The 27,907-nt window shown below is 41.7% G+C and overlaps 1 protein-coding gene across 1 annotated transcript in view; it reads right to left on the reverse strand.

Moving 5' to 3' along the window:
* Positions 1–27,907, reverse strand: part of LGR4 (leucine rich repeat containing G protein-coupled receptor 4) — a 109,434-nt gene that overhangs the window by 48,943 nt on the left and 32,584 nt on the right. The window contains exon 2 of the mRNA XM_040258917.1: positions 4,378–4,449. Coding sequence (XP_040114851.1) covers positions 4,378–4,449 — 72 coding nt within the window. The remainder of the gene's footprint in view (positions 1–4,377; positions 4,450–27,907) is intronic.

The raw sequence follows: 27,907 nt of genomic DNA on the forward strand, positions 1-27,907 counted from the left end.
ATAACTTTAATGTTAACCCACTCTTATTTTCCTGTTCAAATTACTTACTAGTTCTCTTCTGTAATGTCTCTACTAGGAATTAATTGTCCTACAGACCCACCTGCCCAAAAAAACAAGTACTCAGAGACCTAATTTTCACTTTAGCATTGTAAAGAGTTCCAAAGTCAAAGTACATTTTGGAACAGATAGAACTAGCCTAGTCTTATAGTATGTATTAAACAATAACTGTACAAGTGCCAAAGCTGGCAATAGTTTCCACTGCTGTTGCAACATCTAAGCTCATAGTAACATTCATGGATTTCTCAGTGGGAGCCTATGGAAAAGCACTTGGATATTCCTTCTCCTGTTTCTAATTAAATCAATTTCATAACTCCACATTTCAGCCATTCCCTCAATAGCTACCAATGCCCTGACAGGTCTCAAGGACAGCCAAAATACTCTGGCAGCAACGTGTAGTATGGGCACTTCCCTGGTGGCTCAGAAGTAAAGAATCCATCTGCTAATGCAGGAGACCCAAGAGACCCGGGTTCGATCCCTGGGTTGGGAAGATCCCCTGGAGTAGGAAATGGCAATCGGCTTCAGTATTCTTGCCTGAAAAATTACATGGACAGAGGAGCCTGGTGGGTACAGTCCATGGGGTCACGAAGAGCCAGATATGATGGAGTGACTGAGCACGCAGCATCACATTCAGACACCAACTTTGTGGATGCTAACTTAATATTTTCCCAAAATTCTGCCTTTCCTTTCACATCACTAACAGAAATCTATATGGGCCCATTCCAACTCCCATCTCCAAGCTAAACAACCTCTCCCCCAAATACTTCAAGAAAGACAGCAATGTTTAATAGGATTCGTGAAATTTATATTACTCATGTCAATGTAGCACTTCGTGGTCACAAAGCACTTTTACATAAATAATTTCCTCTTCCCTTTACAATACTACTGTGAAGAGTCCCATTTTAAAGAGTAGGAAATTGAGATGTGAAAATCAATAGACTGTCTCAAGACTACACATTTTATGTATTGAATTTAGAGTTAGATCCTATGTTTTTGGATTCCCAGAGAAAAAGAGGGGGGAAAAAATCAGTGAATGGCATCTAGTCATTCAGGGAAAAAAAATCCTAGTCTCCTCCCTATCGCTTACCCTCATAGCCAATTCAGCTCCTTCAGGATAAAGTCTAAACTCCTTAGCTTAAAAAGTTCCTTGGTGATCTGGCCTTATCTCCTCACATTTCTCTACCTTTCACTATTTCACATTTCTCTATTTCAGTTGCAATAACCATCATCTTGTGTCCTAACACTTCTGAAATGTCTACCTCCATGCCTTTGCACATGCTATAAGGTTCTTCCTGGAGCACCCTTCCTACCCATCCTCACCTAGCTAATTCTCATGTGTCCTTCAAGACTCAGCTGAAGCTATTCTGGAAAGCCTTTCCCAAATCCTCCAGTCTCAATAAACAGGTTACTTCAGGCTTCCGCTGACCCTGCACACACTTGGACAATCTTCACCACGCCACACCAAGTGTTAGCTCCACCTCTTCCTCTGGACCCTTGTCCAAATGAACTTTCTGCAGTGATGGAAACTGTCTACATCTGCACTGTCCATCACAAGAGTCACTAGCCACAGGTGGTTACTGAGCACTTGAAAGATGGCTAGCTCTACTAAAAACTGAGCATTTATTTCAGTTTTAATTATTATAAGTCTAGATTTAAACAACCATCTGTGGCTAGTGGCTATGGTACTGGACAGACTGTCAACTCCAAGGACAAAGACAACACTTCACTTGTCTTGGTGTCTTTGACACCCATCATAGGACGCAACACAGAGCAGGATTTAGTGTTTGTCAAAAGAACAAGTGAATGCGTAAATATCTATAAACACTTCTTAAGTTGGGAACTGATTCCACCCAATACTCCCAGCATTCCGGATTATCATATAAAATTCAGCCAAACCAGTCACATCATGTAAAGCACACCTCATTAACTATTGTGGAAAAAAAAAAAAAAAGCCCTCAGTAAATCACTCATTTCTGTTCCGGGCACTTCAGCTTCACAATCACTCTTAAATGATTTCCAGATGACTTTTCGACAAAGGGTGATGCTGTTTCTGAAATATTACAATACTCCTGGCAGCATCGTTTTGGAATGTCAAACTCTGCTACGGTGTTTTGTAAAGGAAAAAAACGGGCTTTTTACCCTGATTCTATTAACATGGAAAAGAAATTCCCTCAAATGCCTGTAAGTATACCCATCATATGAAAGACTATTCTGAAGGACTCTTTAAAATTAACCATCAGTGCTCCTGACCAAATTCATTTCTGAAATCCCATACAGTATTTACAGGCGCTGTATGGACTTCACAGGATGGGCTTTCTTGCTGCCATAAGCAGAATGTGAAGCGAACAAAACCTTGCTACAAAGGACTAGCAATCAAATCCAATTTGGTTCCAATTAAAACTCTCAGTTGACAGAATTTGTGAGCTTGATATATGCTTGGTCATTTGAGAGTTTTACGAAATCCAAGATGCGAACTTTACAAAGCAGAGATTAGCCAGGGAGGACTCCATATCCAGGCGCTCACCGCCAATCCCTCCAAGGGGGCTGGCTGACAGTCAAAGGCATTGACAATGTGGTGTGCACACATGGTTCACCAGAACAAGGAGGGCGTCTCCATTTCCTGCCCCCTGCCCAGTGCGTCTCCTATCTCTGGGGGTGATCCAGCAGCTGAACCCATGCTCATGAATGGCCTTTCACTGTGTGATTACTTCTGTAAAGGGAGACTAATCCTAAAGGCTGAAACTATATGTGAAATGAAAAGAAATAGGTGAGACATCTTTGAGCTTGATTGGGAGGGTGGGAACTGGGGGGCTTCAAATACACAGCTCACTGCTTTTTCATTCAATGTAAATGTCTAATTAAAAACAAAGAGCTATTTCTTACAAAAGAATTAATTTCACTCAAGGGAAAAAAAACCAAACAGGCAAAAATAAAGTAAAACATACATTGAAACCTTGTAATCCATGACAACAATTGGTATACAAGCTGCTGCTCCCCGCACCACCCCCACCTTAAGCACTTTTAAAATGATGAAATAAATAACAGCCAGCATTTACATTAAACTTACCCTGCTTCATGCACTGTCCTAAGTATTTAACATCTATTTTAATTCATTCTGTCTTATCTGCACCTTATAGACAAAGAAACTGAATCCAGGGAGGTTAAATAACTTGACCCAGTTCACAAGCTTGGAAGTGGTAAAGAATCTCTGTCCAACTTTTGCTGTGGGAACATTACGTTCAATTAAGTAGTGTGGGAAGAAAAACTTCTGCTTAACTTTACTAAATCCTTAACTGCTGTTTCAACAGTGTCAGAAACTGGGAGCACAACCTGCTTGTCTTATTTTCGATTCCGATTCCCCATGTGCAGGGAGGGGCCGACCTAAGATAGGAGAGACAGTCACTGACTTGGATCTAAAACTCAACAGCTGGCTGTAGGGCACAATCTGTAATATGAATTTAGATTCCTTCAGGGCTATAGCTCTTTGATGTTCTTACCATCAAACTGTCACCTTCTTGCCTCTACATATTACATAATCCATCAGCTTAGCTGTTTTTAAAGCCCTCCATTTGACTCAAGTCAACTACGACTTTATTTTATTTTTCGTCGGAATTCTTAAAAGCTATTGATTGTTGCCAATTCCTATAAAATCTGAAAGTGCTTATTTTGATGATGAACTTTAAATAGTGTGGAGAGAAAAACAAAATGGAGGTCACAGGTGGCAAGAACTTCTCCCCCATGTAAGCTGTTAAATTGGAAATGCGAGATGACACTGCCAAGTTCAGAAACAGGCTTAATGTTAAAGGTGTTCTCAGAGACACAAAGAATGTTCCATGTCTTCGCCCCACTCCCAAAGACCACCTGCCCATATCCAAGGAAAGCTTTCTGCTGGCTTACACTGAGGTCATCTGCTGCGTCGTGACCCTGAAATGCTGTGGATTATTCTTTACGGTCCTATTGCCCACACAGCAACTCCTGTGGCAATCGTGGTAATTACACAGCAGCCTTGTTATCTTGGGATAGCACTGTAATTAACCTGTGTCACTGCTTCATTCGTGGTCATAGCAATTGCAGCAAAAAAGTCCCATGGAAGTAGCATTTTTCATCCTGACTTTCAAAAATAACTTCAGCGATCACACTTCTTAAAAACTCAAGTCTGTTTCCCCCAAAACACATGGTTTCCACTATACGGAGGCCAGTGAACCCAGTTCTCTGAGAGTCCCCTGAGAAACAGCAGACAATCTCTGTTGTGAGAATTTCCAAAGAGAAAAGGAGAAATACTCAAACAAACAAAAAAACAGTTCTCAAAAGAATACTTACAACTCCTCTAGAAAAGGGAAGTTCTTAAATGCATCTTCTGGTAACTGAGTAATGTTATTCATGCTGATATCCCTGGAAAACATAAAGTTAAGAAGATTGTTAATTACGTTATATTATACTTAAAGCACTTAATTCAACAGAAAAAATAATTAGGTGATAAAATTTTGTAAAGAAGCAAGAAAAATGAGCATAGAAGACAGACACAGGAATAGTCATAATTTAGCTTCGGAATGCAATGTTAAGAAAACAGAAAAGCTCAATGTTTTATTAAAAATTATATCCCATCATTTATGCTATATCCAGATCCTGGGGTTTTGCCCTTTAAGTATTCTTGGAAAAAAAATGTCTCCAACTACCTACAATGAGTGAGCTGGTGTGGCCTTTCAGGGCTCTGGTATTCAAAGTACGGTGTGCCTGACAAAAATAAACAAACGAATACCCAGAACTTGATAAAAGAGATCTACAGGTACGGTGGCTTCTTAAGCCACTGTTACGGATAATAAAACAGGTCCTAACTGTACCCCAGTCATATTTTCTGCAAAACCTATAAAAGTCCTCCAGGTAATAGTTGTAAGTAGATTTCATTTTTAGCCTATGAATAGATTCAGGCTGCAAACAAGTGCGTACATGACAGGTATGTGGTCCACTTCCAGTTTTTCCTTAAAGAGACAGCAGCAAGGAGGGTACCCACTCGACAATATAACTCAACAATTAACTAGTTCAAGCAGCTGAAAAAAGACACTTTATTAACCACTTTCTTCTTCTCTGACAGCTGTCTTTTGGACTGGCTTTCTCCTTCCACACTCTGCTTCATCTGGACAGTGTGATACACAGGTGAAGGCAGCCTCACCAGGGGCAGTCTCTGCAGGTTCTGGGTTGCCCGCCTCACCCAGGTGGTGCCCCTGCTTCTTTTGTTGCTGCTGCTGCTGCTTTGTCGCTAAGTCGTGTCTGACTCTTTTGCAACCCCATGGACTGTAGCCCGCCAGGCTCCTCTGTCCATGGGATTCTCCAGGCAAAAATACTGGAGTGGGTTGCCATTTCCTCCTCCAGGGGATCTTCCTGACCCAGGGGTCCATATTGCATCTCCTGCATTGGCAGGTGGATCCTTCACCACTGGGCCACCAAGGAAGCCCGCCCCTGCCTTTTTATCTGCTGTTAAATTCTGTGGTTCAGCCCACAGGTCTCTCCTTTCTATAAAGCACCGTAAAAATTCACACATGTGACTTTCCCACGACTGGATCAGACAAATGGGTCTAAGAAAGTGGAAGAGAAATCAAACACACAGAAACCAGCTGACAATAATACCACTTTCTTTTCCTTATTCTGATCAGGTAACATTTTCCTTTAAAGGACACTGAGTATCAACGTGGGTCAGTCCCTTCTCCCCACCTTCCCTCTTACCAACAGTTAAAAGTGGAATTTGCTTTCCTTCTTACTAGCCTTTTCAAGGCATGTTTGGGAAACGTCTTGGCTTGGGAATAATAACAACAATGCAATAGCAAAAACAGCAGTAGCAGCTGACATGTCGCAAATACCGATCAGGGGATAAGACTGCACGTTGATCTCATTCTATGAAGGGGGAAACTGAGGCTTCCTGGGGCAAAACAACCTCCCTGAGGCCACCAGCAAGTGGTGTAACAGGACATGTGAGCTCCAGAGCCCAAGATCTTAACTCCAAACTTCAAGTCTTTAAAAACATCATTTGGATCCTGCTACTTCGCTCCAGCGGTAGTCGGGACATAAAGCAAATCCTGAGACCACCCAAGGTTAAAAAGAGGGGGGACACTGCCTCCAAGACCTTGGCAAGATAATCAAAGGATCTCAGGAAGAGCGCTTCTGCTTGAAAATAATAATAATAAAACTATAAATAGCTTTAGCTATTGAAGAAACAAAATTCTGAAAATTCTCTGGAGATGAATCCTCTGACCAAAGGGATTCACATGCATTCCAAAGTTGTCTATCATTAAAAACAACTCAAATTCTACTAAAGATAATCTATAAGAAAATAAAATTAATACACTTTTCTAGGAATTATTATTTTTAAATACAGGGCCTGATACTAATTTAGTTAACTATTATTATCCCTGGGGAAGGGGAGGGGGGAACCTTTCATTTCTCATAAACACTGGAGCAACATACTAGAGAAATAGCACCCCAATAGGGGTCAGAAGGAATCCTGTTTAATCCTGGGCCTTGGTTTGCTTATCTGTAAAATGGTGGGGGTGGGGAGCTTCACTGATGTACTGGGGTGCTTCCTGGCCTGACATATACATCCGTGATTCACTTTTTTTGGTAGTTTTCATGGAGGTGCTCACCCTTCCTGATGAAAATACATGAGGTTCACAGACCCTGGTGGCTCAGAGGGTAAAGCATCTGCCTGCAATGCAGGAGACCTGGGTTCGATCCCTGGGTCGGGAAGATCCGCTGGAGAAGGAAATGGCAACCCACTCCAGTATTCTTGCCTGGAGAGTCCCCTGGATGGAGGAGCCTGGTGGGCTACAGCACACGGGGTGGCAAAGAGTCAGACACGACTTCCCTTTCTCCTGATGGAAAAGGCAGCTTTCTGAAAACTGACCATAAAGCATCATTTAAAGAGTCCTGGTTTATCATTAGAAAACAACATTTAAAGACTCCTGGTTTGTCATTAGAAAACAGCTGAACCACTTCTACTGGAAACACATTTTGGTTCAGTCAGTTCAGTCGCTCAGTTGTGTCTGGCTCTGCTACCCCATGGACCGCAGCACGCCAGGCCTCTCGGAGTTTACTCAAACTCATGTGCATTGAGTCGGTGATGCCATCCAACCATCTCATCCTCTGTCACATTTACCTTTAACCAAAACACATTTACCTTTAACCAATAAAATCATTGTTAAGAATACAACAAAACTTTTAATCACGTGGAAAAGCAAAATAATGAGTAAGCAGTGATTCTGCAAAATATCACACAATTTTGGTGTTCTTTAGTCATTCCAATAACAGGGGAAAGGAGGACAACCGTAATTGACCATACCGTTTCCTCTAAATTCGCATGTGTGTGTGCTCAGTCATGTCTGGCTCTTTGGAACACATGGATTGCAGTCCACCAGGCTCCTCTGTCCATGGGACTTCCTAGGCAAGAATACCGGAGCAGGTTGCCACTTCCTCCTCCAGAGGATCTTCCCAAACAAGGGATCAAACCCATGTCTCCTGCATTGGCAGGTGGATTCTCTTACCACTGAGAGCCACCTGGGAAGCCCTTCCTCTAAGTTTGGGACACCTGAATTCAGGTGAGCATCACAGCAACAGAAAAACTGACTAATTGCCTCAGCAGAAAAAGACACATAATTATAAAAGAATTTACACCACACTCTTCCCTGAATTCCAATTTTGTAAAATGCATACACCTATGTAACTCTCTCATTTCCCCCCTCAGAGTAACAAGACATAACAGGTAGTTTTGCTGTGAGCTATGAATGCAATTAGTGGGACTCCATATTTACAAACTAATATGTGTTAAACACACTTGGTGAGGTTTTTTTTTTTTTTTTTTCTCCCAAAGCTTCAGAGTCAGAAGCAACACGTGTTTCCAAACAGATCTGAATTTCACATACTATCTTTTCAGGTATTTTCCTTCATATTTTCTGGGCCTCATTTACAAAGCATTTGCAAGTAAGGAGGAGAAAAAGAAAAGAAAGGGAGGGGGGACCTGCAAGATGTAATCTCCAGAGAAGCTCTGGAAACATGTGGTTACAGAGTGTAAGGTGGGTGGGTACTCATTTAAAATAATGAGGGCTAATGGTGATAAACAACCTACAGACAGCCCCAAAAGTAGATTCCAGACCTGACATCACCAACACCAGCAAGAGAGCTCCAGGCTTCGGATGCTGGGGGTGATGACTTAACTGTAACAATTTACAAATGGAAGCCCTAAGCCAATAATTACAAATATATTGGGCTCATGGGCCTATAAATTACTAAAGTACATAAGTAAAAGAAAATGGTACAGAAAATTTTTAGCTAGAAGATAACACCCCTAGGTCAGTGCTTTGACATTCATGATGAGCAACACAATTTAGCCAGGAACATCTGTAGTTAAACCTGGAGATTTGCAATCCTGGGTTCCTATGAAGAAGATAAGTATAAGGTAGAAAACAAAATAATCTTATGAGGTCAGACACCACCAACTCAAAAGCCTCCAAAGAGTGATTTCAAGAGAATGCATGGGCTTACTTGGAGCCAACCTGGCATAAATGGAAGGACGCAGGCCTCGAAGATTAAGGCTTTCCTATGGATTCACCAGCATTAGCTGTGTGATCTTGGGCAAACCGGTCATCTTTTCTGAGCCCTGGCTTCTTCATTTAGATAAAGAAGGCAGTAGTAACTAAGTCCCATAGCATCCTGTGAAGACCAGAAAATGTCAAGTCACGTTGCTGTTGCTCAGTCAGTAAGTCATGTCCAACCCCATGGACTGTAGCCCACAAGGCTCCTCTGTCTATGGGATTTCCCAGGCAAGAAAACTGCAGTGGGTAGCCATATCCTACTCCAGGGCGTCTTCCTGACCCAGGGATCGAACCTGCATCTCCTGCACTGGCAGGCGAATTCTTTACCACTGAGCCACCAGGGAAGCCCCATGTCAAGTCACGTATAAAAAGCTAAATAAGTAACAGGTGTTATGTCATCATTGTCCATGTTTTACTGCTCCTAGAAGCTGTGTGAAGCCACTGGACTGAGAGCCAGCAGGCCAAGCACCTCACTGCCTTTGGTGGCCTTCTTTCCCAGAAAAGAAACCACTTTTACACAAGGGAAATACTAAATGGTGCAGGAGGTCTAGAACCTGGAGTTGTTCCTAACTACAAAACTGGATTCTAAACTCCAGAATTCCAGGAGTCAAAGATGTTGAGATAGAAGAGCTCTTTGAGATCAAAGAATTTTGTTTAAAAAAAAGTAAAACGTTGAGGCCTGGTTGATGACAGAGAAGGAAGGGAGACAGGGAGAGAAGGAGGTAGGAAATTACATCCTCATAGGAAAATTGTTAGAAATACAGGAAAGATAAGAGCCATTTTCAAATGGCTTTGCGCCAGGAGGACTTTGCACCATAAGTGATGAACCAGGGGATAGAACCCAGAACTTTTACTTAATGTGGGGAAATGCTTGAATGTATGCTTTCTATACATACTGGTTCCATAACAGATTTCTTTATACTTTAGGCCTCTCAAGGTATACCAACTGGAACAGGGCACACACATATCAGACCCACTGTAATATTCCCCAATTTTTACAACAGAGATCAAAAATGCAAAAGTACATCACCCCACTAGGAAAATAAAGGTGAAACCTCCAATACCAGCAGTCACCGACTTCAAAATTAACACTGAAAGGGTGCAATTGTTTAATTGAAACTGCTAAATCTCCCCAGTGGTTAAACTATCTTTTTTCCACTCATAAAATTCACTAATGCTAAAGTATCTCCTGAGTAGAGAGAAACATCATGTTTCAACAAGGTACCTTTTAAAATCCCTGTAAAATGCTCCCGAAGCGAGCCCAACCTGTTTGCTGATGGCCCAGAGTGTACCACCACGGACTTTGCCACCGCATGCTTGCTGGTCTGGGCCTTTTGCCATGGGGTTATTTAATTTTAAATATACTGTGATTGACCCAATATTATCTAACTTTGAATAAACCCTCCTATTTGTGTTAGATAAAACTGCACTTTTGCTGTAGTAATAATGCAAATATTACCCGGCCAGATGAGAAGTTGATAAATTATATTTAATAAATTACAAACAGCTTCTACAAAACACATCATTCTCTAAACCATTCCCCAGAAAATGGTGGTGATGTCCTGAAACTCAGCAGACACACGCTGACAATAATAAAGAACTAATACTATTCCAATGACTTTTCGAGGGTCTTGTCATCCACCAAAAATTTTCAGGCCCACAGATGTCTACTGTTTGAACAAAAACAAAAAACTAAAACTACACTTGAAAAACGTCCCTGGTGGGACACACTGGAAGGGAAGGTCTCTCTCACAGAGAAGTGATGTAGACACACACACACCACCAAGGTTCTAGACAAGGTGCATGAAGAGTTTAATTCCCCTTTTTTCCCCCTCAGTATTTGTTTATCTATTCGGCTGTGCCAGGTCTTAGTTGCAGCATGTGGGATCTAGTTCCCTGACCAGGGATTGAACCCAGGTCCCACACATTGGGAGCTCAGTCATAGCCACTGGACTACCAGGGCAGTCCCAAGTTTAATTTCTTTTCTGACAGGATTCTGAACCTTTGGGCAAGTGATCTCTTTCACTCACCACTTTTATAACAACAAAGCAACCTATATTCGCTGTTTTTAAAGCACTGAAATACAGAGAAAACCATCAACAATATCAATACTCAGGAATAACCACTGTTCTATTTTATGGGAGACATTACAGGTTCTTTTTCTATGGATGGTATATATTTTCACCAATATGAAATGCTATCATTCTAAACATGTGTATCTCCTGACTTGTATTCTTCACTTGCAAAATGGAAAAAAAAAAATTCTCTGAAAGCATCTTTTAAGGAAAGCGTATTTAATATATATCTCGATGCTATTTTTTGGCAGGCCATACATCATGAGAGGGATCGCCTTTGTACCTGGAAATCACTGTGCCAAAAACAAAAGAGATAAGTCTCTTTTCCAGAGACAAGGAGATACACTGTCACCTATTTAACAAATATGTACAAAGCACCCATATAAGTGCAAGGCACTGCGCTAGGGTGGTGAAGTTTTTATATCAAAAGATAGGTTCACAGTTCTCTTACTTTCTTTTTTATATCAAAAGATAGGTTCACAGTTCTCTTACTTTCTTTTAATTAAAATTCATCAGTCTGCTCTATTCTTACCTGGCTATTACTGCTGAAGACATTGTTGCAACGTGCAATTAAATTTAACCTTTCTAAAATGCATTCTTGCATTTTGGAAGCAATAAGAACAGCTACATAGGTGTAAAGATACTGCTCTCTAATTACACTGCAGAAATGGGGCAAAAATAGAATGGGAGCCATTTTAGTCAGAGTTTGCTCTGAGATATTTTTTGACCTTACATGTTTTCTCACTGCTAGATGGCATGATGGACACGCTTCTGATGCCGTGTAAAATGTTTCCACTCCAATTTTAGGCAGCAGGATAAATTGGCTCCATACTATCTGGCATCTTCCCTGGTGTTTCAAACACAAAGGCTCAGTGCCTCCCAGCAGAAAGAATCCAAAACGTGATTTCTTGAGCCTTGCAATCCTTAAGAGGTGAGCTGTTACAATAATCATGTGAAAGCGTTAGTTGCTCAGATGTATTCGACTCTTTGTGACCCCAATGGACTGTAGCCCACAGCTGCTCTGTCCATGAAATTCTCCAGGCAAGAAACTGGGGTGGGTTGCCATTCTCTTCTCCAGGGTATCTTCCCAACCCAGGGATTGAACCCAGGTCTTCTCCATTACAGGCAGATTCTTTAGCGTCTGAGCCACCAAGGCAGCCCACAACAACCATAACTGACACAAAAATAGATGTTAATTATTGCCAAGAAGAGTTACCATCTTGTAAAGTCATTGTCTATATAAGGTACTTGAATATCCTAGTATACAGTCTTCAAATCTTAATAATAACAAAAATACAGTAAAAAAGTTTTGGCTATAGAAGATGTTGAGAAGAATGCTGAATTCATCTTATAATCATCTACTTTCATGGATGAAAACCCCTTTTAGCATTCTTAAAGACGTTCAAAGCTCTATTGCCACTGTTAAGAAAATTAAAAAAGACAAAACAAACTGGAAGACAACATTTGCAAAACACATCTGGGATAAAGGATTGTATTTATAACCTGGAAAGAACTCTCAAAAGTCAAGAAAAAATCTGATTTTTCAATGGGCAAAAGGTTTGAATAGGCACTTTACTTATTACACAACGACAAAAGATTACACAAATGGCAAGAAGCACGTAAAAAGATGTTCAACATTAGTCATTAGTGAAATGCAAATTAAATCACAATGAGATAGCATTCAGCTATTAGAATGGCTAAAATGCAAAATGATGGACAGGGAAGCCTAGCATGCTGCAGTCCGTGGGGTCACAAAGAGTCGGACGTGACTGAGCAACTGAACTGAACTGAACTGCAAATGCAAAAAAAATAAATTGACAGTAATAAGTGCTGGCAAGGATATAGACAAACTGGAACTCTCACACACTGTTAGCGGCACAACCACTCTGGAAACAGTATGGCAGTTTCTTATAAAATTAAACACACACTTTATGACCATGAACAAGGTATAAATGGATGGGACAGGAGAAAGGTTGACTACAAAGGGAAATGAAAGAACTTTTCTGGCCCAGTGGAAATGGTCTATTTCTTGATTTGCATGGTGTGGTTACATGGTTGTATACATTTATCAAAACTCTCAGAACTGTATACTAAAAAGTAAAAGTACATATCCAATCCAGTATTCTTGCCTGGAAAATCCCATGGACGGAGGAGCCTGGTAGGCTTCAGTCTGGGGTCGCCAAGAGTCGGACACGACTGAGCGACTTCACTCACTCACTCACATATTTTACTATACGTAAATTAAACCTCAAGGCCTCTGTTGGCCTTCACAAATAAGTATATGTATATGATGTTATCTGTTCACATTTCTCCCACAGGAAAAATAATTCATCCTGAGGCTAGAAGTCCTCTTTTCCAACCCTGCCCCCAAACCAAACAACATGATGCACAGCACTGGTTTGGCTTGAGAATCAGGAAACCTACAGGATTTTTGTTTTTGATTTGCCTTTTTGGGTGTTGTTTTGGTTGTTTTTACAGCCTCTGCTATCTACCTGGAGGGCACTGGACCAAGCCTCTTCATTCTTTCTTTATTGAGTACCTGTTAGGATTGTGACGGACTCTGTGCTGGGTCCCAGATAGATAAAGACAGGTAAGATTACCCTAAGGGTACTCTGCAATAACAAAGCAATAAATAAATACCATGATCTGCATGGTACAGCAAGGGAAGATGGTCAGCCTAACTGGAGCCAGAGAGAGGCTTCCAGACGCAGGGCTGTAGTATTGAGGTAGAAAGGGCAGATAATCCTTTATAGAGAGCTGCTATTTCAATCTGTGGTCTCACACATTAAGTCAGCACTGTTTTTCAGCAGAGATGCAATTGGCTTTTGAGCAAGATGATTCTTCATTATTCAAGACAGTCTTGCTCACTATACAGTGCTTGGCACTCCTGGTCCTCCAATGCACTAATTAGTGCAACTAAAAACATTCTCCAAGTGCTTCCAAACTTCCCCGTAGGAAGCTGGCAGCACAGAGAGGGATCTGAAATCCATTCAGTAGGTGACAAATGGCATTAAAAAAAAGAAATATAAGGAATAGCTGGGCTTTCCTGGTGGCTCAGACAGTAAAGAATCTGCCTGTAATGCAAGAGACCTGGGTTCCATCCCTGGGTCAGGAAGATTCCCTGGAGAAGAGAACGGCAACCCACTACAGTATTCTTGCCTGGAGAATTGCATGGACAGAGGAGCCAAGTGGGAGTCCATGGGGTCTCAAAGAGTCAAGACACGACTGAGCAACTAAGACTTTCAATTTCTCATGGAACAGTTAATCTCACAGTTAAGCATGTCACACAGACAAAGAGTAAATACTATTTCATGACAATTATTTAGATTTCATATATATTTTGGGCCATGGTGTAAAACGTAGTTGTCACTGGATTCACAGGAAAAAAAAATTGAAAGCCTCTGAATCAATAACTTGTTTGTTTGGGTAGAGGGTGCCTTCTACACAGTTCAGTTCAGTCGCTCAGTCATGTCTGACTCTTTGCAACCCCATGGACTGCAGCACGCCAGGCCTCCCTGTCCATCAACAACTCCCAGAGTTTACTCAAACTCATGCCCATTGAGTCAGTGACATCATCCAACCATCTCATCCTCTGCCATCCCCTTCTCCTCCCATCTTCAATCTTTCTCAGCATTCGGGTCTTTTCCAAGGAGTCAGCTCTTTGCATCAGGTGGCCAAAGTATTGGAGTTTCAGCATCAACAGCAGTCCTTCCAATGAATATTCAGGACTGATTTCCTAGATATCTGGTTGGATCTCCTTGCACACCAAGGGACTCTCAAGAGTCTTCTCCAACACCACAGTTCAAAAGCATCAATTCTTCGGTGCTCAGCCTTCTTCACAGTCCAACTCTCACATCCGTACATGACTACTGGAAAAACCATAGCCTTAACTAGACGGACCTCTGTTGGCAAAATAATGTCTCTGCTTTTGAATATGCTGTCTAGCTTGGTCATAACTTTCCTTCCAAGGTGTAAGTATCTTTTAATTTCATGGCAGCAGTCACCATCTGCAGTGATTTTGGAGCCCCCCCAAAAAAGTCTGCCATTGTTTCTCCATCTATTTCCCATGAAGTGATGGGACCGGATGCCACGATCTTTGTTTTCTGAATGTTGAGCTTTAAGCCAACTTTTTCACTCTCCTCTTTCACCCTCATCAAGAGGTTCTTTAGTTCTTCTTCGCTTGCTGCCATTATGGTGGTATCATCTGAGTATCTGAGGTTATTGATATTTCTCCCAGCAATCTTGATTCCAGCCTGTGCTTCTTCCAGCCCAGTGTTTCTCATGATGTACTCTGCATAGAAGTTAAATAAACAGGGTGACAATATACAGCCTTGACATACTCCTTTTCCTATTTGGAACTAGTCCATTGTTTCATGTCCAGTTCTAACTGTTGCTTCCTGATTCACATATAGGTTTCTCAAGAGACAGGTCAGGTGGTCTGGCATTCCCATCTCCTTCAGAATTTTCCACAGTTTGTTGTGATGCACACAGTCAAAGGCTTTGGCATAGTCAATAAAGCAGAAATAGATGTTTTTCTGGAACTCTCTTGCTTTTTCCATTACCCAGCGGATGTTGGCAATTTGATCTCTAGTTCCTCTGCCTTTTCTAAAACCGGCTTGAACATCTGGAAGTTCATGGTTCACGTTCTGCTGAAGCCTGACTTGGAGAATTTTGAGCATTACTTTACTAGCATGTGAAATGATTTGGCATTGCCTTTCTGAGGGATTGGAATGAAAACTGACCTTTCCTAGTCCTGTGGCCACTGTTGAGTTTTCCAAATTTGCTGGCATATTGAGTGCAGCACTTTCACAGCATCATTTTTTAGGATTTGAAATAGCTCAACTGGAATTCCATCACCTCCACTAGCTTTGTTCAGAGACAGTGGGAATATGTTAAATGAGATAAAACTAGAGGGATCAACAAGATAAAACTATACAGGAATTGAAGTACTAAAGCAGAATGGATATAACTGGCAAAAGAAGCTACCAAGACAAGCAGAAAATACATCCCCAAAGGCCTCTGTGAATGACTTTAAGAAATCACAACTTTATTCCAAAAGCATGGGAAGCTACCAGGGGAAGCCTAAGCATGTCACGTTTGCTGTAGAAAGATCATTCTAGCAGCCATCTACTGCCATGGGACGGAAGGAAGGGAAGTTAGGAAGAAGAAATTCCAGCTCCTCTGGAACTCAGCTTCCTCTACTGTAAAATATCCTGTACTTGCTAACTTCGAAGGTCTTTTTAAAATCTATCATTATGACTTCTACTTCGACATTCCTGCTCCTGCACATTCCATGCATAATTAGTAGAAAACAAGAAACCCTGTGATTCACGTTTTTCCTATATGTGCAGGCTACATTTGCTTATGTTAGCAAGTGTGTGTATCAGGACAGACTTAAACATACCCCCTTCAGAATTACAAGGGTTCAGCAATTAAGAAAGACGCATGACTTCATTTCCAAAGGTAATATTTTATGCCGTAATTGTTTATGGTCTCGGTGAAGCAATACAGTCTAGGAGACACTGAAGGGTGTGTTCTTCAAGGAGATGCTAACCCAACAAGGTGGAAGACAGAGACAGCAAAACAGCAGTGCGTAAATATCACACTGCAACAAAAGTCATATGTCACTTAAACATTACACGTCCTCAAAAGAGTAACTTTAAAAAATAAAGCCAGTTAGGCTCATTCAATATCTTTTCTAACATTGAAAGAAATTCTGATTGTTTTTGAGGCTGTTTTGCTTTTTGTCATTTTAAACACAGCCTGTTTTCCAGTGTGAGATGTGTCCTAAAGAGGAAAATATAAAATGTTCTAAATCTAGAGCAGTGTTTACTAAATGGCAAAGAACAGTTGAATACCAAAGACAAAAAGAACATTATTTTCTTCTGTATAGTTTGAATGAGGACCCCTAGCATTTGGCATCACATGGACTAGACAAGGGTTAAACTGTAATATTCCTTGTTTTCTTGCTACTTAACGGCCATTCTCAGACATTCTCTGGGTGTCAACAGCTGTTCTGGTAACCGTAACGATGACAAAACAGTGCTCATTACCAGCCAAGACACACAAACAAAATGCTATTTCAATAGTCCATTTAACATCAACAAGAAGCATTGTAAGGACTGTCGTCTGGGCTGATTGGAAACACTCAATTACTTCATCCTAGCAGACAAAATGCACTATTCATAAAGAAATCAATCCCACAGCATTTATTATGGTAAATATTCTAATTAACTAAACGGTTGCTGTTTTATTATGGCTACACTTATTAACACCACTGATAGGAAAACATTACTTCATGGTCCTTGCCTTTAAACATGCACACCCACCCACGAAAACTGTTTAGATGCATATTTTCTAAAACTTCAGCTCACAACCAATTAATGGATGATGAAATCACTTTAATGGGTCATAGCCAACTTTTTTTTTCAACTAAAATATGAAAGAATAGCGAATAAAACAAAAAACATCAGAATGCATCAAATGTAATAAAGGTAAGTACTGTCTCAGGAAATTTTGCTTCAGCAGATGTGGGCTTTGGTCTTCCAGATTCATACACATAGTTGAGTTTCAAGTTCACGTATACTGTCCATGTGATATAGTGAGAACTATCAGTTCAAGAACTGGGCTATTCAAGCCAAATCTTTTCATTCCTCCTGCCAAATGGATTCAAAACTACAGCTGCTTCCCCAGCACCACCAGGTAGAATGGATATAAGTAACCTTTAAAGTAGTACTTTAAGTACGCCCCAGTACCATCATACTTTAGTGACAGCAGTTTTCTAAAACAGTAGCAGCTTGAGGGAAAGTCACAATGGGCTACCCTGAACCATCTTCATTTAAAAAAAAGCTGGGGGGGGGTGGTGGCCAGGAGAGGCTGTTAGTATAGGTAAGTGGCAAAGATTTTTAAAAAATAATAATTCTAATACCAAAATCAGAAAGAAAAAAAAAAGTACCTTTAGCCCCACCCCCTGATATCTGGTGGCTCAGACGGTAAAGCCTCTGCTTACAGTGCAGGAGACCTGGGTTCAATCCCTGGGTCAGGAAGATCTCCTGGAGAAGGAAATGGCAACCCACTCCAGTATTACTGCCTGGAAAATCCCATGGACAGAGGAACCTGATAGGCTACAGCCCATGGGGTCACAAAGAGTCCACACGACTGAGCAACTTCACTTTCACTTTCTTTCACTTTTCTGATATCTGGGGAGGTGAGAGGGGCTGCTGATTTGAGTTCAACTATGTGTGGCCAATGGTTTAATCAATCACACCTATGTAATGGAGCCACCAAAAAACCCCTAAATGAGGAGGTTTGGAGAGCTGAGCTTTTAACATATCCACGTGCGGGGAGGGTCACGCCCCCCAGCTCCACAGGGACAGAAGCTTCTGTGCTCCAGACCTCTCGGAACTTCATCCTCTGTACCTCTTCATCTGGCTTTTCATTTTAAATCCTTTATAATAAACCAGAGATAATAAAAATAAATTTAAAAATTTTTTAAATTTAAAAGGAGAGACATACAGGCACACATTTAAAACACTATATTACACTGTTACTTTTCATCTGTTTCAACATAACTGTCAGTAAATCAGCTGAGTTCGCTAAGTTTCTATTTCGTCACCCTGGGCTCTGGGGCTTCCCTGGTAGCTCAGCAGTAAAGAATCCGCCTGCCAGTGCAGAAGACGGGTGCAACCCGCGGGTTCAGTCCCTGGGTCAGGAAGACTCCCTGGAGAAGGGAATAGCTACACATTCCAGTATTCTTGCCTGGAGAATTCCATGGACAGAGGAGCCAGGTGGGCTACAGTCTATGGGGTCGCAAAGAGTCAGATATGACTTAATGACTAAACAACACCAGCAAACCATACCCTGGGCTCTATCCAGATTTCTAGAAGTAGATAACAGCATGATAAATTTTCACTTACTGTGTATAAGACGTTTATAAATAATCTGACAAAACCATGCTTTACTAATGTAGTGACTTAAAGGTTTAAAACAACAGTAACAAAAAACTACACTCTAGTAAATCCCTTCCAAGGCCCCAAATCCAAGAGGCGCTTCCCAACAAGCACTATCTGCACATCCAATAATCAGCCTCGGCAATAGGAGCTTCCATTTACAAGACACCAAGGCACTGACCTCATTATGTTGAGGCAAGAGGAAAATTTCAAACCATGAGACAGCTTACACCCCAAGGCCAGCTGCCAACGGTCAAGGCCTGAACCCAGGGGCAGACGCTGGGGTTTCACCATCCCTACAATGCTGGTTCTGTGGGGCAATCACATCCCTGCAAGCCAGGAGGCACGCAATACCCCCCACCCCAAACACACACTACATACTCTTTCTTCTCCTCTCTGATGGCCATTTTTTTAAAGGGCTTGTAAAATGTATTCTATCCTTAGAGGAATGACTCAAAATTGTAACTGGGATGACTCAATCATTTCTGTTGACTATCAGACAACAGACATTGATGATGACGGTTTACAAAAAGTCATTCAAGATATCCCCCTGGGAATGACTTACAGCTCATTAGAGTCACTACAGAAGAAGCCAGACAATCAAACCTGAGATGATCCTGGATCTTTGAGAGCAAATACTCTCAACTCTGAGGCTTTGTAATACTTCTGGACAGCTTCGTTTTTTACAAGACTTCACATTCTAAAAAGTCTGGGACACAAAACACTTCACTGTCCTTTTGAATTTTGCAATCATTATGGGTAATATGGTCCTCTGTTTTTTGAACCTGGACAGAAAACAATGGGCTACCCTGAAATCTATTTATTAAATAAAAAGAGAGAGACATATACACTAGGAACCCCAAAGCACCATACTCTGTAATGACCTATATGGGAAAAGAATCTAAAGAAGAGTGGATATATGTATATGTATAACTGATTCACTTTGTTGTATACCTGAAACTAACACAACATTCTAAATCAACTATACTCAAATAAAAATTTAAAGACAAAACAACAAAGGCATGATGAATAGTTTTAAAAAAGCTATTACTTTAGAATGTCTATCTAATAAAATCTCTCAATTCTACAGTTGACTTGATGCGTTATTGAAGCAGTTTTGTTGAAAGTTGAGAAGAATAATATCTTAGAAAATAAATTCCTATAATGAAGAGGATATTTAATGCCCTTGACCTCCAGGGAAATCAGGCACACACTTCTGATGCATTTGTTCATCAGTGCAGGCGTGCACACACACAGGCACACACACACAAACACACACTCTCTCTGTATAAAGAGTTTAACCATAATTGAGGATGTTTAAGATTAGGAGGTCAATTCAGATACCAATAAGGAGGTTGACAACACATTCCAGTCTGCCTTGGACAATCCTAGTTTACATCTATCGTTTCAGCATAATTATTAATAGTGCTCCTTTTCACTTTCAAAGGTAAGGTCATCTGGATGATAACTTGAATCATCACCCATTAACAGCCATAGGTATGAGTGAACAGTGTTGAATGAGTTGCGATGGGAAGAAGTGGAAATCTTGGTTTGGACTGCCTTGGGGAGGGCTTAAATAAAAGGCTAATTCCTCATTTGTATAATATTATGAGAAAAATAATTACATGGAAAACATCTCATTGAACATCTGTAGCATTTGTAAATTATCATTTTGATCAATTTTCTGCTCTTCCACTTAGACCTTATGCTCCACGAGGGCAGGCCCTGTGTTTTGCTCACAACGGTATCCCAAATCTTCAGCTCAGTGTGGTCACAGTTTAATGAGTGACACGGCAGACACTATGCTAAATGCTTTATCAGTTGTCTAACAAGTCCTTTCTTAGCATTTCCCAAAAAAGAGAAATGCTTAAGAAGGCTTAATTTCCCACCTATCTAAAGACAGTCAAAGACCTGGCTGCAGGAGAAAAGAAAGGAGGAGGCCCGTAAAATATCTTCATCCTGGCAGCTGACATTTGATCTGCTCCCGGGACAGACACCAAGAGCACATTGCTTATGGACAGCAAAGAGCACTAATGACAGACTTCCTCCCAAAGGCTACTGCTATAACCAAGCAATAACCTTACATGCAAACATGTTTGGGGAAAGTGAGCAAGGCATTCATTTCAATACAAGTTCCTGGGTTTAAAAATAGCTTGGGAGGAATGATTAAAATTGGATTTCAGTAACTAATTTTTCTTCCTCAAAAATTCAAAATACAGGCTTTGTGCTATAAATAGCATCTCACAGAACCACTGAACTAGAAAGCAGAGTGGTTAAAAGTTTCTCCCAGAAGCCTGACCAAGAGCCCTGTGTTTGAACACAGCTCTGCTGGCTCACCGGCTGTATAACCCTCAGCAAAATCCCTTAATCTCTCTGTGCCTTGGTTTCTTCAAGCATCAATGGGGATAACACTTCTGACTTTAGAATGTCGCTGTGAAGATTAAAGGATGGAACCTCTAGCCAGGGCCCGGTACGGTTTCCTAGCCCACAGCAAACAAAGAAAGTCAGCCATTATTATTTTTACTATTATCATCATTCCTCATCACCATCTGATCTAACCATCTTATTTTAATAATGAGGCAACTGAGGCCCAGAGGAGTTAAATTTAATTAATCAAAGAAACCAAGATCAGAACTAAGAAGATAAATCCCAGTTCAGGGTTCCTTTTACTACTCTAAACTGGAAAATATTGCTGTAATATTTTAACAGTATGCTCTGGGACTGGGGAAAATAACTTCCCCAGAAACATATTCAATGGCGCTTAGACTCTAAAGTTAATAGGTAAGAGCTGGTTGAACCCCTCAACTGTAGCTCAACAATGAGCAAGTGGGACAACCAAAACACAGAAAGAGACAAACCAACGCATGAAAAGTCTCTTCTTATATACTAAGGATGCTAGTCCTTGAAGAAGTCTTAAGTTTGAAACTGAGGCTGGGAATTCCCTGGCGATCCCAGTCGTCAGGGGTCCATGCTTCCACTGCTGGGAGCATGGGTTAGATTCCTGGTTAGAGTCCTAAGATCCTACATGCCTTGCTGCATGGTAAGCAGGCAAGCAAAGTATGTAAATAAATAAATAAAATGAAGCCAAACAGTAAAATGAAATTCTGGACACCTTTATGGATGGGTTGATATATTCAGTTTTATGTAAAGAACCGTTCTTTAAAGAAAGAACAGTTTGTTCAGTGTAGCTTTATTGGCTTGCTGGTTGAAACCTTCCCTCTTAACTTGGGGAGAGAGGAAGGAGCTGGATGCAAATCGGGTCAGAAGGTAGGGAGGGCAGGACTTCCTGGATGCTAAAGAAACAGCCTGCATGAAGGACAGAGCTGTTCAGGAAACAGCAAGTATGCTGGCCGGGCTGGGATACAGAGTTCACAGGTCGGGGCAAACCCAGAAGGATAACACAGGCTCACATTACAGAACACACTGAATGTCCATATAATAAAGAATTGAGGACAGACACAAGGAGTTATGGAAAACTGTTTAAGGAACATAAAGAAGGCCGCTTTGCAAAGAAACTCTAGTGGATGGGCACAGTGTTTACTATCTCTACACCTTTACGAGGACCTTGATTGAAATTGCACACTGACACACTGTTGCTGGGCCATGCTTAATGGGGTCAGAAGCAGCATCGCCATGAAACGGATTGCTATGGATATTCTACGAATTCGATGAGGTTATGATTCATGAAGCCACACAGTATTCTCTTCATCAGAGCCCTTGGGAAAAAGTTCTCTCTGACCTCCATGCCGAGAACAGCTGTGTTTCTCCTGCAGAGTGCATCCTTTCTATCATATAGACAATGTGCAACCACAGAAATGGATTCTCTCTTCCTTTTCCCATCAGCTATTAAGATTCTCTGAGCCAAAACTGTAACCTTCTCTTTTGCAAATGTATATACAGTAGATGGGTAGCTTCAGGAATTCCTGTCTTCAGTTGGTATTTTCCATTCCTAACTAAGGGGTGGGGGACACATCTTCTAGCCACTTACTTTATATTTTATCTTAAGCATTTTTGTAAAAGTTAATTTGGATTCTTTTTGGAATAAGGAGGCTAACACTAGTATTTTGTGAGCACTCTCTCTGTGTCTGGCACTCAGAAGTCAACAAAGGCACAAGCCCATTTGGGTGGTTTTATGAAAGGGTGATCATAGAAGCGAGAAGGTTGAAGGGGAGAGACACAACAGCTCAAGGGCCAGTGAGGAAAAGCAAGAAAAGAGGCCACTCAGAGGCAGAACCAACAGAACGCAGTGATTAGAGGCTGCGGGAAAGGAAAAGTCAAACCTTGCAGAGGACACTGACATTTTTTCTGGTCACTGACGGATCTGGGAGAAGGGTCCTGCCATCAGTTGGGGACCTAACGGGAGGGTAGTGTGTTGACTCTATCAGGTTGTGTGGTGTTCTGTATTGGATGGTAGCAAATGCCAGCCTAGAACTGAGGCACAGTGTCAGGAAGGGGTACAGACAGGGAGAATGGAAACCACAGAGTGGGTGGCACTGCCCAGGGAGGATGAACAGAAATTAAACATGGCTGAGAAACAAGGGTTTAGAAATAACTCAGTGCAGACATGTATATGGCATATGGCTGGGTCCCTTCACTGTTCACCTGAAACTATCATGACCGTTGGTCAGCTATACCCCAATATAAAATAAATAGTTAAAAAAAAAAAAAGAACTCAACTAGAGGAACAGAAGAAGGGAGGGAATGATCAAGAAGAGAAGGAAAGAATCTGAAGGGAAAGCTTCTAAGAGATCAAGTAAATATACTGTCCGATGCTGCTATGTAATCAGGAAATAGATTAGCCACAGGATTTGGTAATTAGATCATTTGTCAATAGACTTATCATAGCATAAATCTCATAAATACTAACCATGACTAGAAGTTGTGTTTTTTTGTTTTTTTTTTCCCTCCTAACTTTGGCTCCAGGAATAGAACAAAGAAAGGGAAAGAATTTCCTAAGGTAACTGGGCAAGATTTAAAAGAGAAAAGGAAAAGAAACACAAGGTTTAGAGAGGATGTGTGTAAACATGTGAGCAAGAGACTGCCTGGGGTGGAACTGACTGGGCTAGGATGCTGGGAGAGGAGGACAGGGGTCCTACAATGTGACTATTCCTCCTGCTCGGATGAAGGGGCAGGAGAGGGAGAGGGGTGGGGTCCCCCAGCAGAGGGCAGCTGGGGCTCCCGGCTGACCATTCTTTGGGGCGCAGCAGTGTAGACAGAGCCCCAGAGTCCATGACGTCCTGGCATCTATTCCCTCACTAAGTCCAGAAGTGTTGATTCCAGGCTCATTCTCAAACTGAGTGTACTCCTTTCACTCCTACAGCACCTCACAACTGCACTTCTCTTCTCTCGTGTGTTTTCCCAGCTCTTTCTCAGCTACAGTAATTAATCCAAATACACCATCACTTAAGTGCCAATCAAAGCTCCATCGAGATCTAAGAAGAACAATAGTCCGCTTATATGCACAGTCTATTAATTTAAATTACCAGTTGAGTCACTACATGCCAACAATTAAGCAATGACACACACACACAGATTATACTCCACATGAATATAGCTGCACCAGAGATCTCAGAGAATGAGTTGTCCTGGATAGCCAAGTTTTCCAGAGAGCTGAGGGTCTGCCCTTGGGGAGGACAGGCATTTGTGGGAGGGGATGCCAGCATTCAAATAACTTTTGATGATGACTTTTAAAAATATACCTTGTCCTTCTCTGCTTTCTCAAACAGCGCATATAAGATATAATTTAACTGTTTCATGGGACCCTGCAATGAGCATCCATCGCTGTGATAAACCACCAGACAAAAAAACAAGGCACATCCCTCTAGCTCCTAGCTGTTTCTTCCCCACCCTCATCGAAGCCACCCCCATCCCTCATGGGCCACTGCAGCAGCCTCCAGTCTGGTCTCCCTGCCTCCACGCTTCTCTTTTTCCAATTCAACCTGCAACTTAGCAGCCTAAGCAAGGAAACAGTTTATGCCACTTGTCTCCTTACAGAGCCCTACATGACTTATTCCCTGGATCCTCCCCAAGCTCATCCCAAAAGATTCAATCTTTTGCCTCCAGCTCACCCAAGCTCCTTTCTGTTTACCACTCCAAGGCGCTTTCCCAGCTCCCCTCAGGGCAGGCTTAATCTCATCTTCTGGGTTCATCTCAAAGGTCAACCTTTAACCCTGTGACAGTGGCTCCCAGTTCACTCTCTTACCACCCAGTTTATTTTCTCTTTAGCTCTTACCATTTAAATCATCTCATTTTTAATCTTTTCATTTATTCTATTTTGGCCACGAATTCCCCAACCAAGGATGGAATCTGCGCCCCCTGTTTTGGAAGGCAGTTTTAACCACTGGACCACCTGGAGAAATCCTTTCAATTATTTTTTAAAACTCTCACATAGCACTTACTATACGCCATCCCCAGCACTCAACCCGGAGTACTCAAAGTGTGGTCCAGTATCACTTAGGAATCTGATAGACAGGCACATTCTTGGGTTCCACTCCAGACCTACTAATCAGATACTTCAGAGATGTTAACAAGCTCTCTGGTGACTGTGATGCACACTCAAATGTGCGAGCCACTGCAGTACATTATACTATGAGGCCTGCTTATGTAGTCACGGTCTTCCTCACCAGAAGTGAACATTTATGAGGGCAAAGATCTAGTCCGTCTTGGTTACCACCAATCTTTTAATTCCTAGTCCAGGACCTAAAGCATTGTGGGGTCTTCAAGGTAGGAAGCCTATTGTTATTCAATCCTCCAAAGACACTGGCTGAGCTCTGATACCTCTTCCTTCTGCTTCCTTCTGTATCTTCCCCCATATTTCTTAGCACTCAGGATACAACGATTATCTCTTTGCAGATCCGACTAAACCAGGCAAGGTGACCAATCCTCAGAGCATTCTTGCCACATTGTAGGAGCATACCAGTCTCAGGCAGTCAAACATAATGGGTAAAAAGCTATTAACAGCTTTGCAACAAGGCTGCTGGGGTTCAAATCCAGGCTCCACCATGTATTAGCTGTATAAACTTCAACAAACTTCATCAACTTCTGTGCTTCAGTTTCCTCATCTAAGAAACAATGAATAAGGCACCTACCTCAGAAGGCTGCTGGGAGAAGCACATAAGGTAATACATGCAAAGTGCTGAGATCGTGCCTGTTGTACAAAAAGCACTCCATACTCACCTATACATCACACTCTGCCAGTTACCAGGCCTTGGACTTTAGCAAGCTCTTGGCCATGGAAGTTTAGGGGTCTATATAGTAGAGCACTGCCACGCTCTTATAGACAAAAGATAAAAAAACGTTCCACATATCAGGAGCTCCAATCCTACTTAAGATGGGCTATCTCTACTGTTCCCTAAATATCTCTCCCACATAGACTTTTCCACCTCCACACTCTCTCCCCAGCCCCCATTTCTGACTGTCTGTTCAAGTTGCTCAGAAACAAAATAAACACAGTGGTACCTTGGTATCCAAGGGGTTGGTTCCTAGACCCATGGTGGACACCAAAATCCACAGAAGCTCACATCCCTGAGTCTGACCCCTCTGCATCTGCAGATTCAACCAACTTCGACCATAAACATGGTACAAGATTAGTGTTTGGTTGAATCCGTGGATGTGGGATCCATGGATTGGGAGGGCAAACAGTATTTGCCTAAAAAATTAAAAATGTTTCTGGTAGAAAATTTGAATTTTATAACAATTGAATGCAGCTGCACAGAGGCGGTAAAGCAACAAGATTTGGAGAGCAGAAAAGTGGTTGATCTGCTCTAGATAAAAGCGTCCCCTGGAGAAGGTCGGAAGGCAAAATTCAAGAAGGAAGATCCTGCAAAAGCAGCCCATGTTTGCTCTTCTGATGATATAAAGAGAGGAAGACAAAGAAAACCAGAAAACATGAAAGATTAACTGGCAGGCATCAAAGGAGTTTTACAGACACTCACAGCTTACTTATAGAGCAGCAAGTATCTTAGTCACTGAGAATATCCAAGAGCATCATTCAGCAGACCACTGACAAGTCAGCATCCTTGCTCAAGAACTTGCAGGAGCTCCCTGTTCCTCATGGTGCCAAGTTTAAACTCTCCTTTACCCACTGGAAGTTGAGACTCTCTATCAGCTAACACCACCTTCACCTTCTTTTTCTTCCAACGTTTCACCTATACACACATGTTCTGATTATGTCCTCCCTGTTCAGACCCCTGAGCCACATCCCCTCCCCACCACTGGGGACTAAACCTTCCCACTTCTGTCCACAGGAGACAGTGCTTCTCAAAACATGGGGCCAGCGTGTAACCTGTCAGCGAGACACAGTGAGACCGCAGATACTCAAGTTCACCTTGGAGCAACTTGACAAAGTAATTTCATGCCTTCAATCAAACAATAACAACTTTAGGTTTGTATTTTTCCATTTTACTTTTTTTTTTTCTTTTTTTCTGCTCCATGCAGCTTGTGCGCGCAGCTTGTGGAATTTCAGGTCCCCAACCAGGGACTGAACTCACATCCTTGGCAGTGAAAGTGCAGTCCTAACCAGTGGACTGCTGAGGGATTCACTATTTTTCTAAAAGTTAATCATTATTATATTTTACAAAAGCATTGAGCCACACTGGATTGGTGGCAATTTAAAGAACAAAACTGGCCCACCACCACAGATATTTTAAGAAATGCTGCAGTAATGTGCATCACGGGATACACTTCTACTCTATTCTACAACCTACTCTAATTTTCAGCAAGGTCGCCTATAAAATACCCTCCCTGAACAATCCCACTCAATGTAGACCTCCTTCCCAAAGTTTGTACCCATCATTGTCTCAGCTGCTGGAAATTCTGTGAGAAACTAAACAGAAAGACAAAACTGATCACTTGTAAATTCCTTGCGCTAAGAAGCCCTGTTTTATTTGTTTAACACTTCTCTGCACCACTGCAGAGCACAGAGGCAGCACAGCGTCACAGTTCAACATCTGGACCAAAACCAGATTAAAAATGGAACCCAGTTCCCAAGGGCCATCACCAAACACTGGCCATGTGGCCCAAGACAAGTCCCTCAACTCTTCTGCCTTTCCAGTTTCTCTTCTGGGATGTGAGGCTGACATGGTATGCAAAGCCTTCCCAACTCTAAAATTAAATGATGTCCATTTGTTCTTAGAAAGGCTCCCAGGTTCCTCATGGGCAAATGGGAAGGCATCTGCCTCCACAAGGCTGGGGAGGCACAAAAGCATTTTCAAAACTATAGAGGCTGAGTGAACTTGAGGATTACTAC

Source organism: Oryx dammah, unplaced genomic scaffold, assembly GCF_014754425.2.
Source record: "Oryx dammah isolate SB20612 unplaced genomic scaffold, SCBI_Odam_1.1 HiC_scaffold_17, whole genome shotgun sequence".
In the NCBI taxonomy this organism is placed as follows: domain Eukaryota; kingdom Metazoa; phylum Chordata; class Mammalia; order Artiodactyla; family Bovidae; genus Oryx; species Oryx dammah.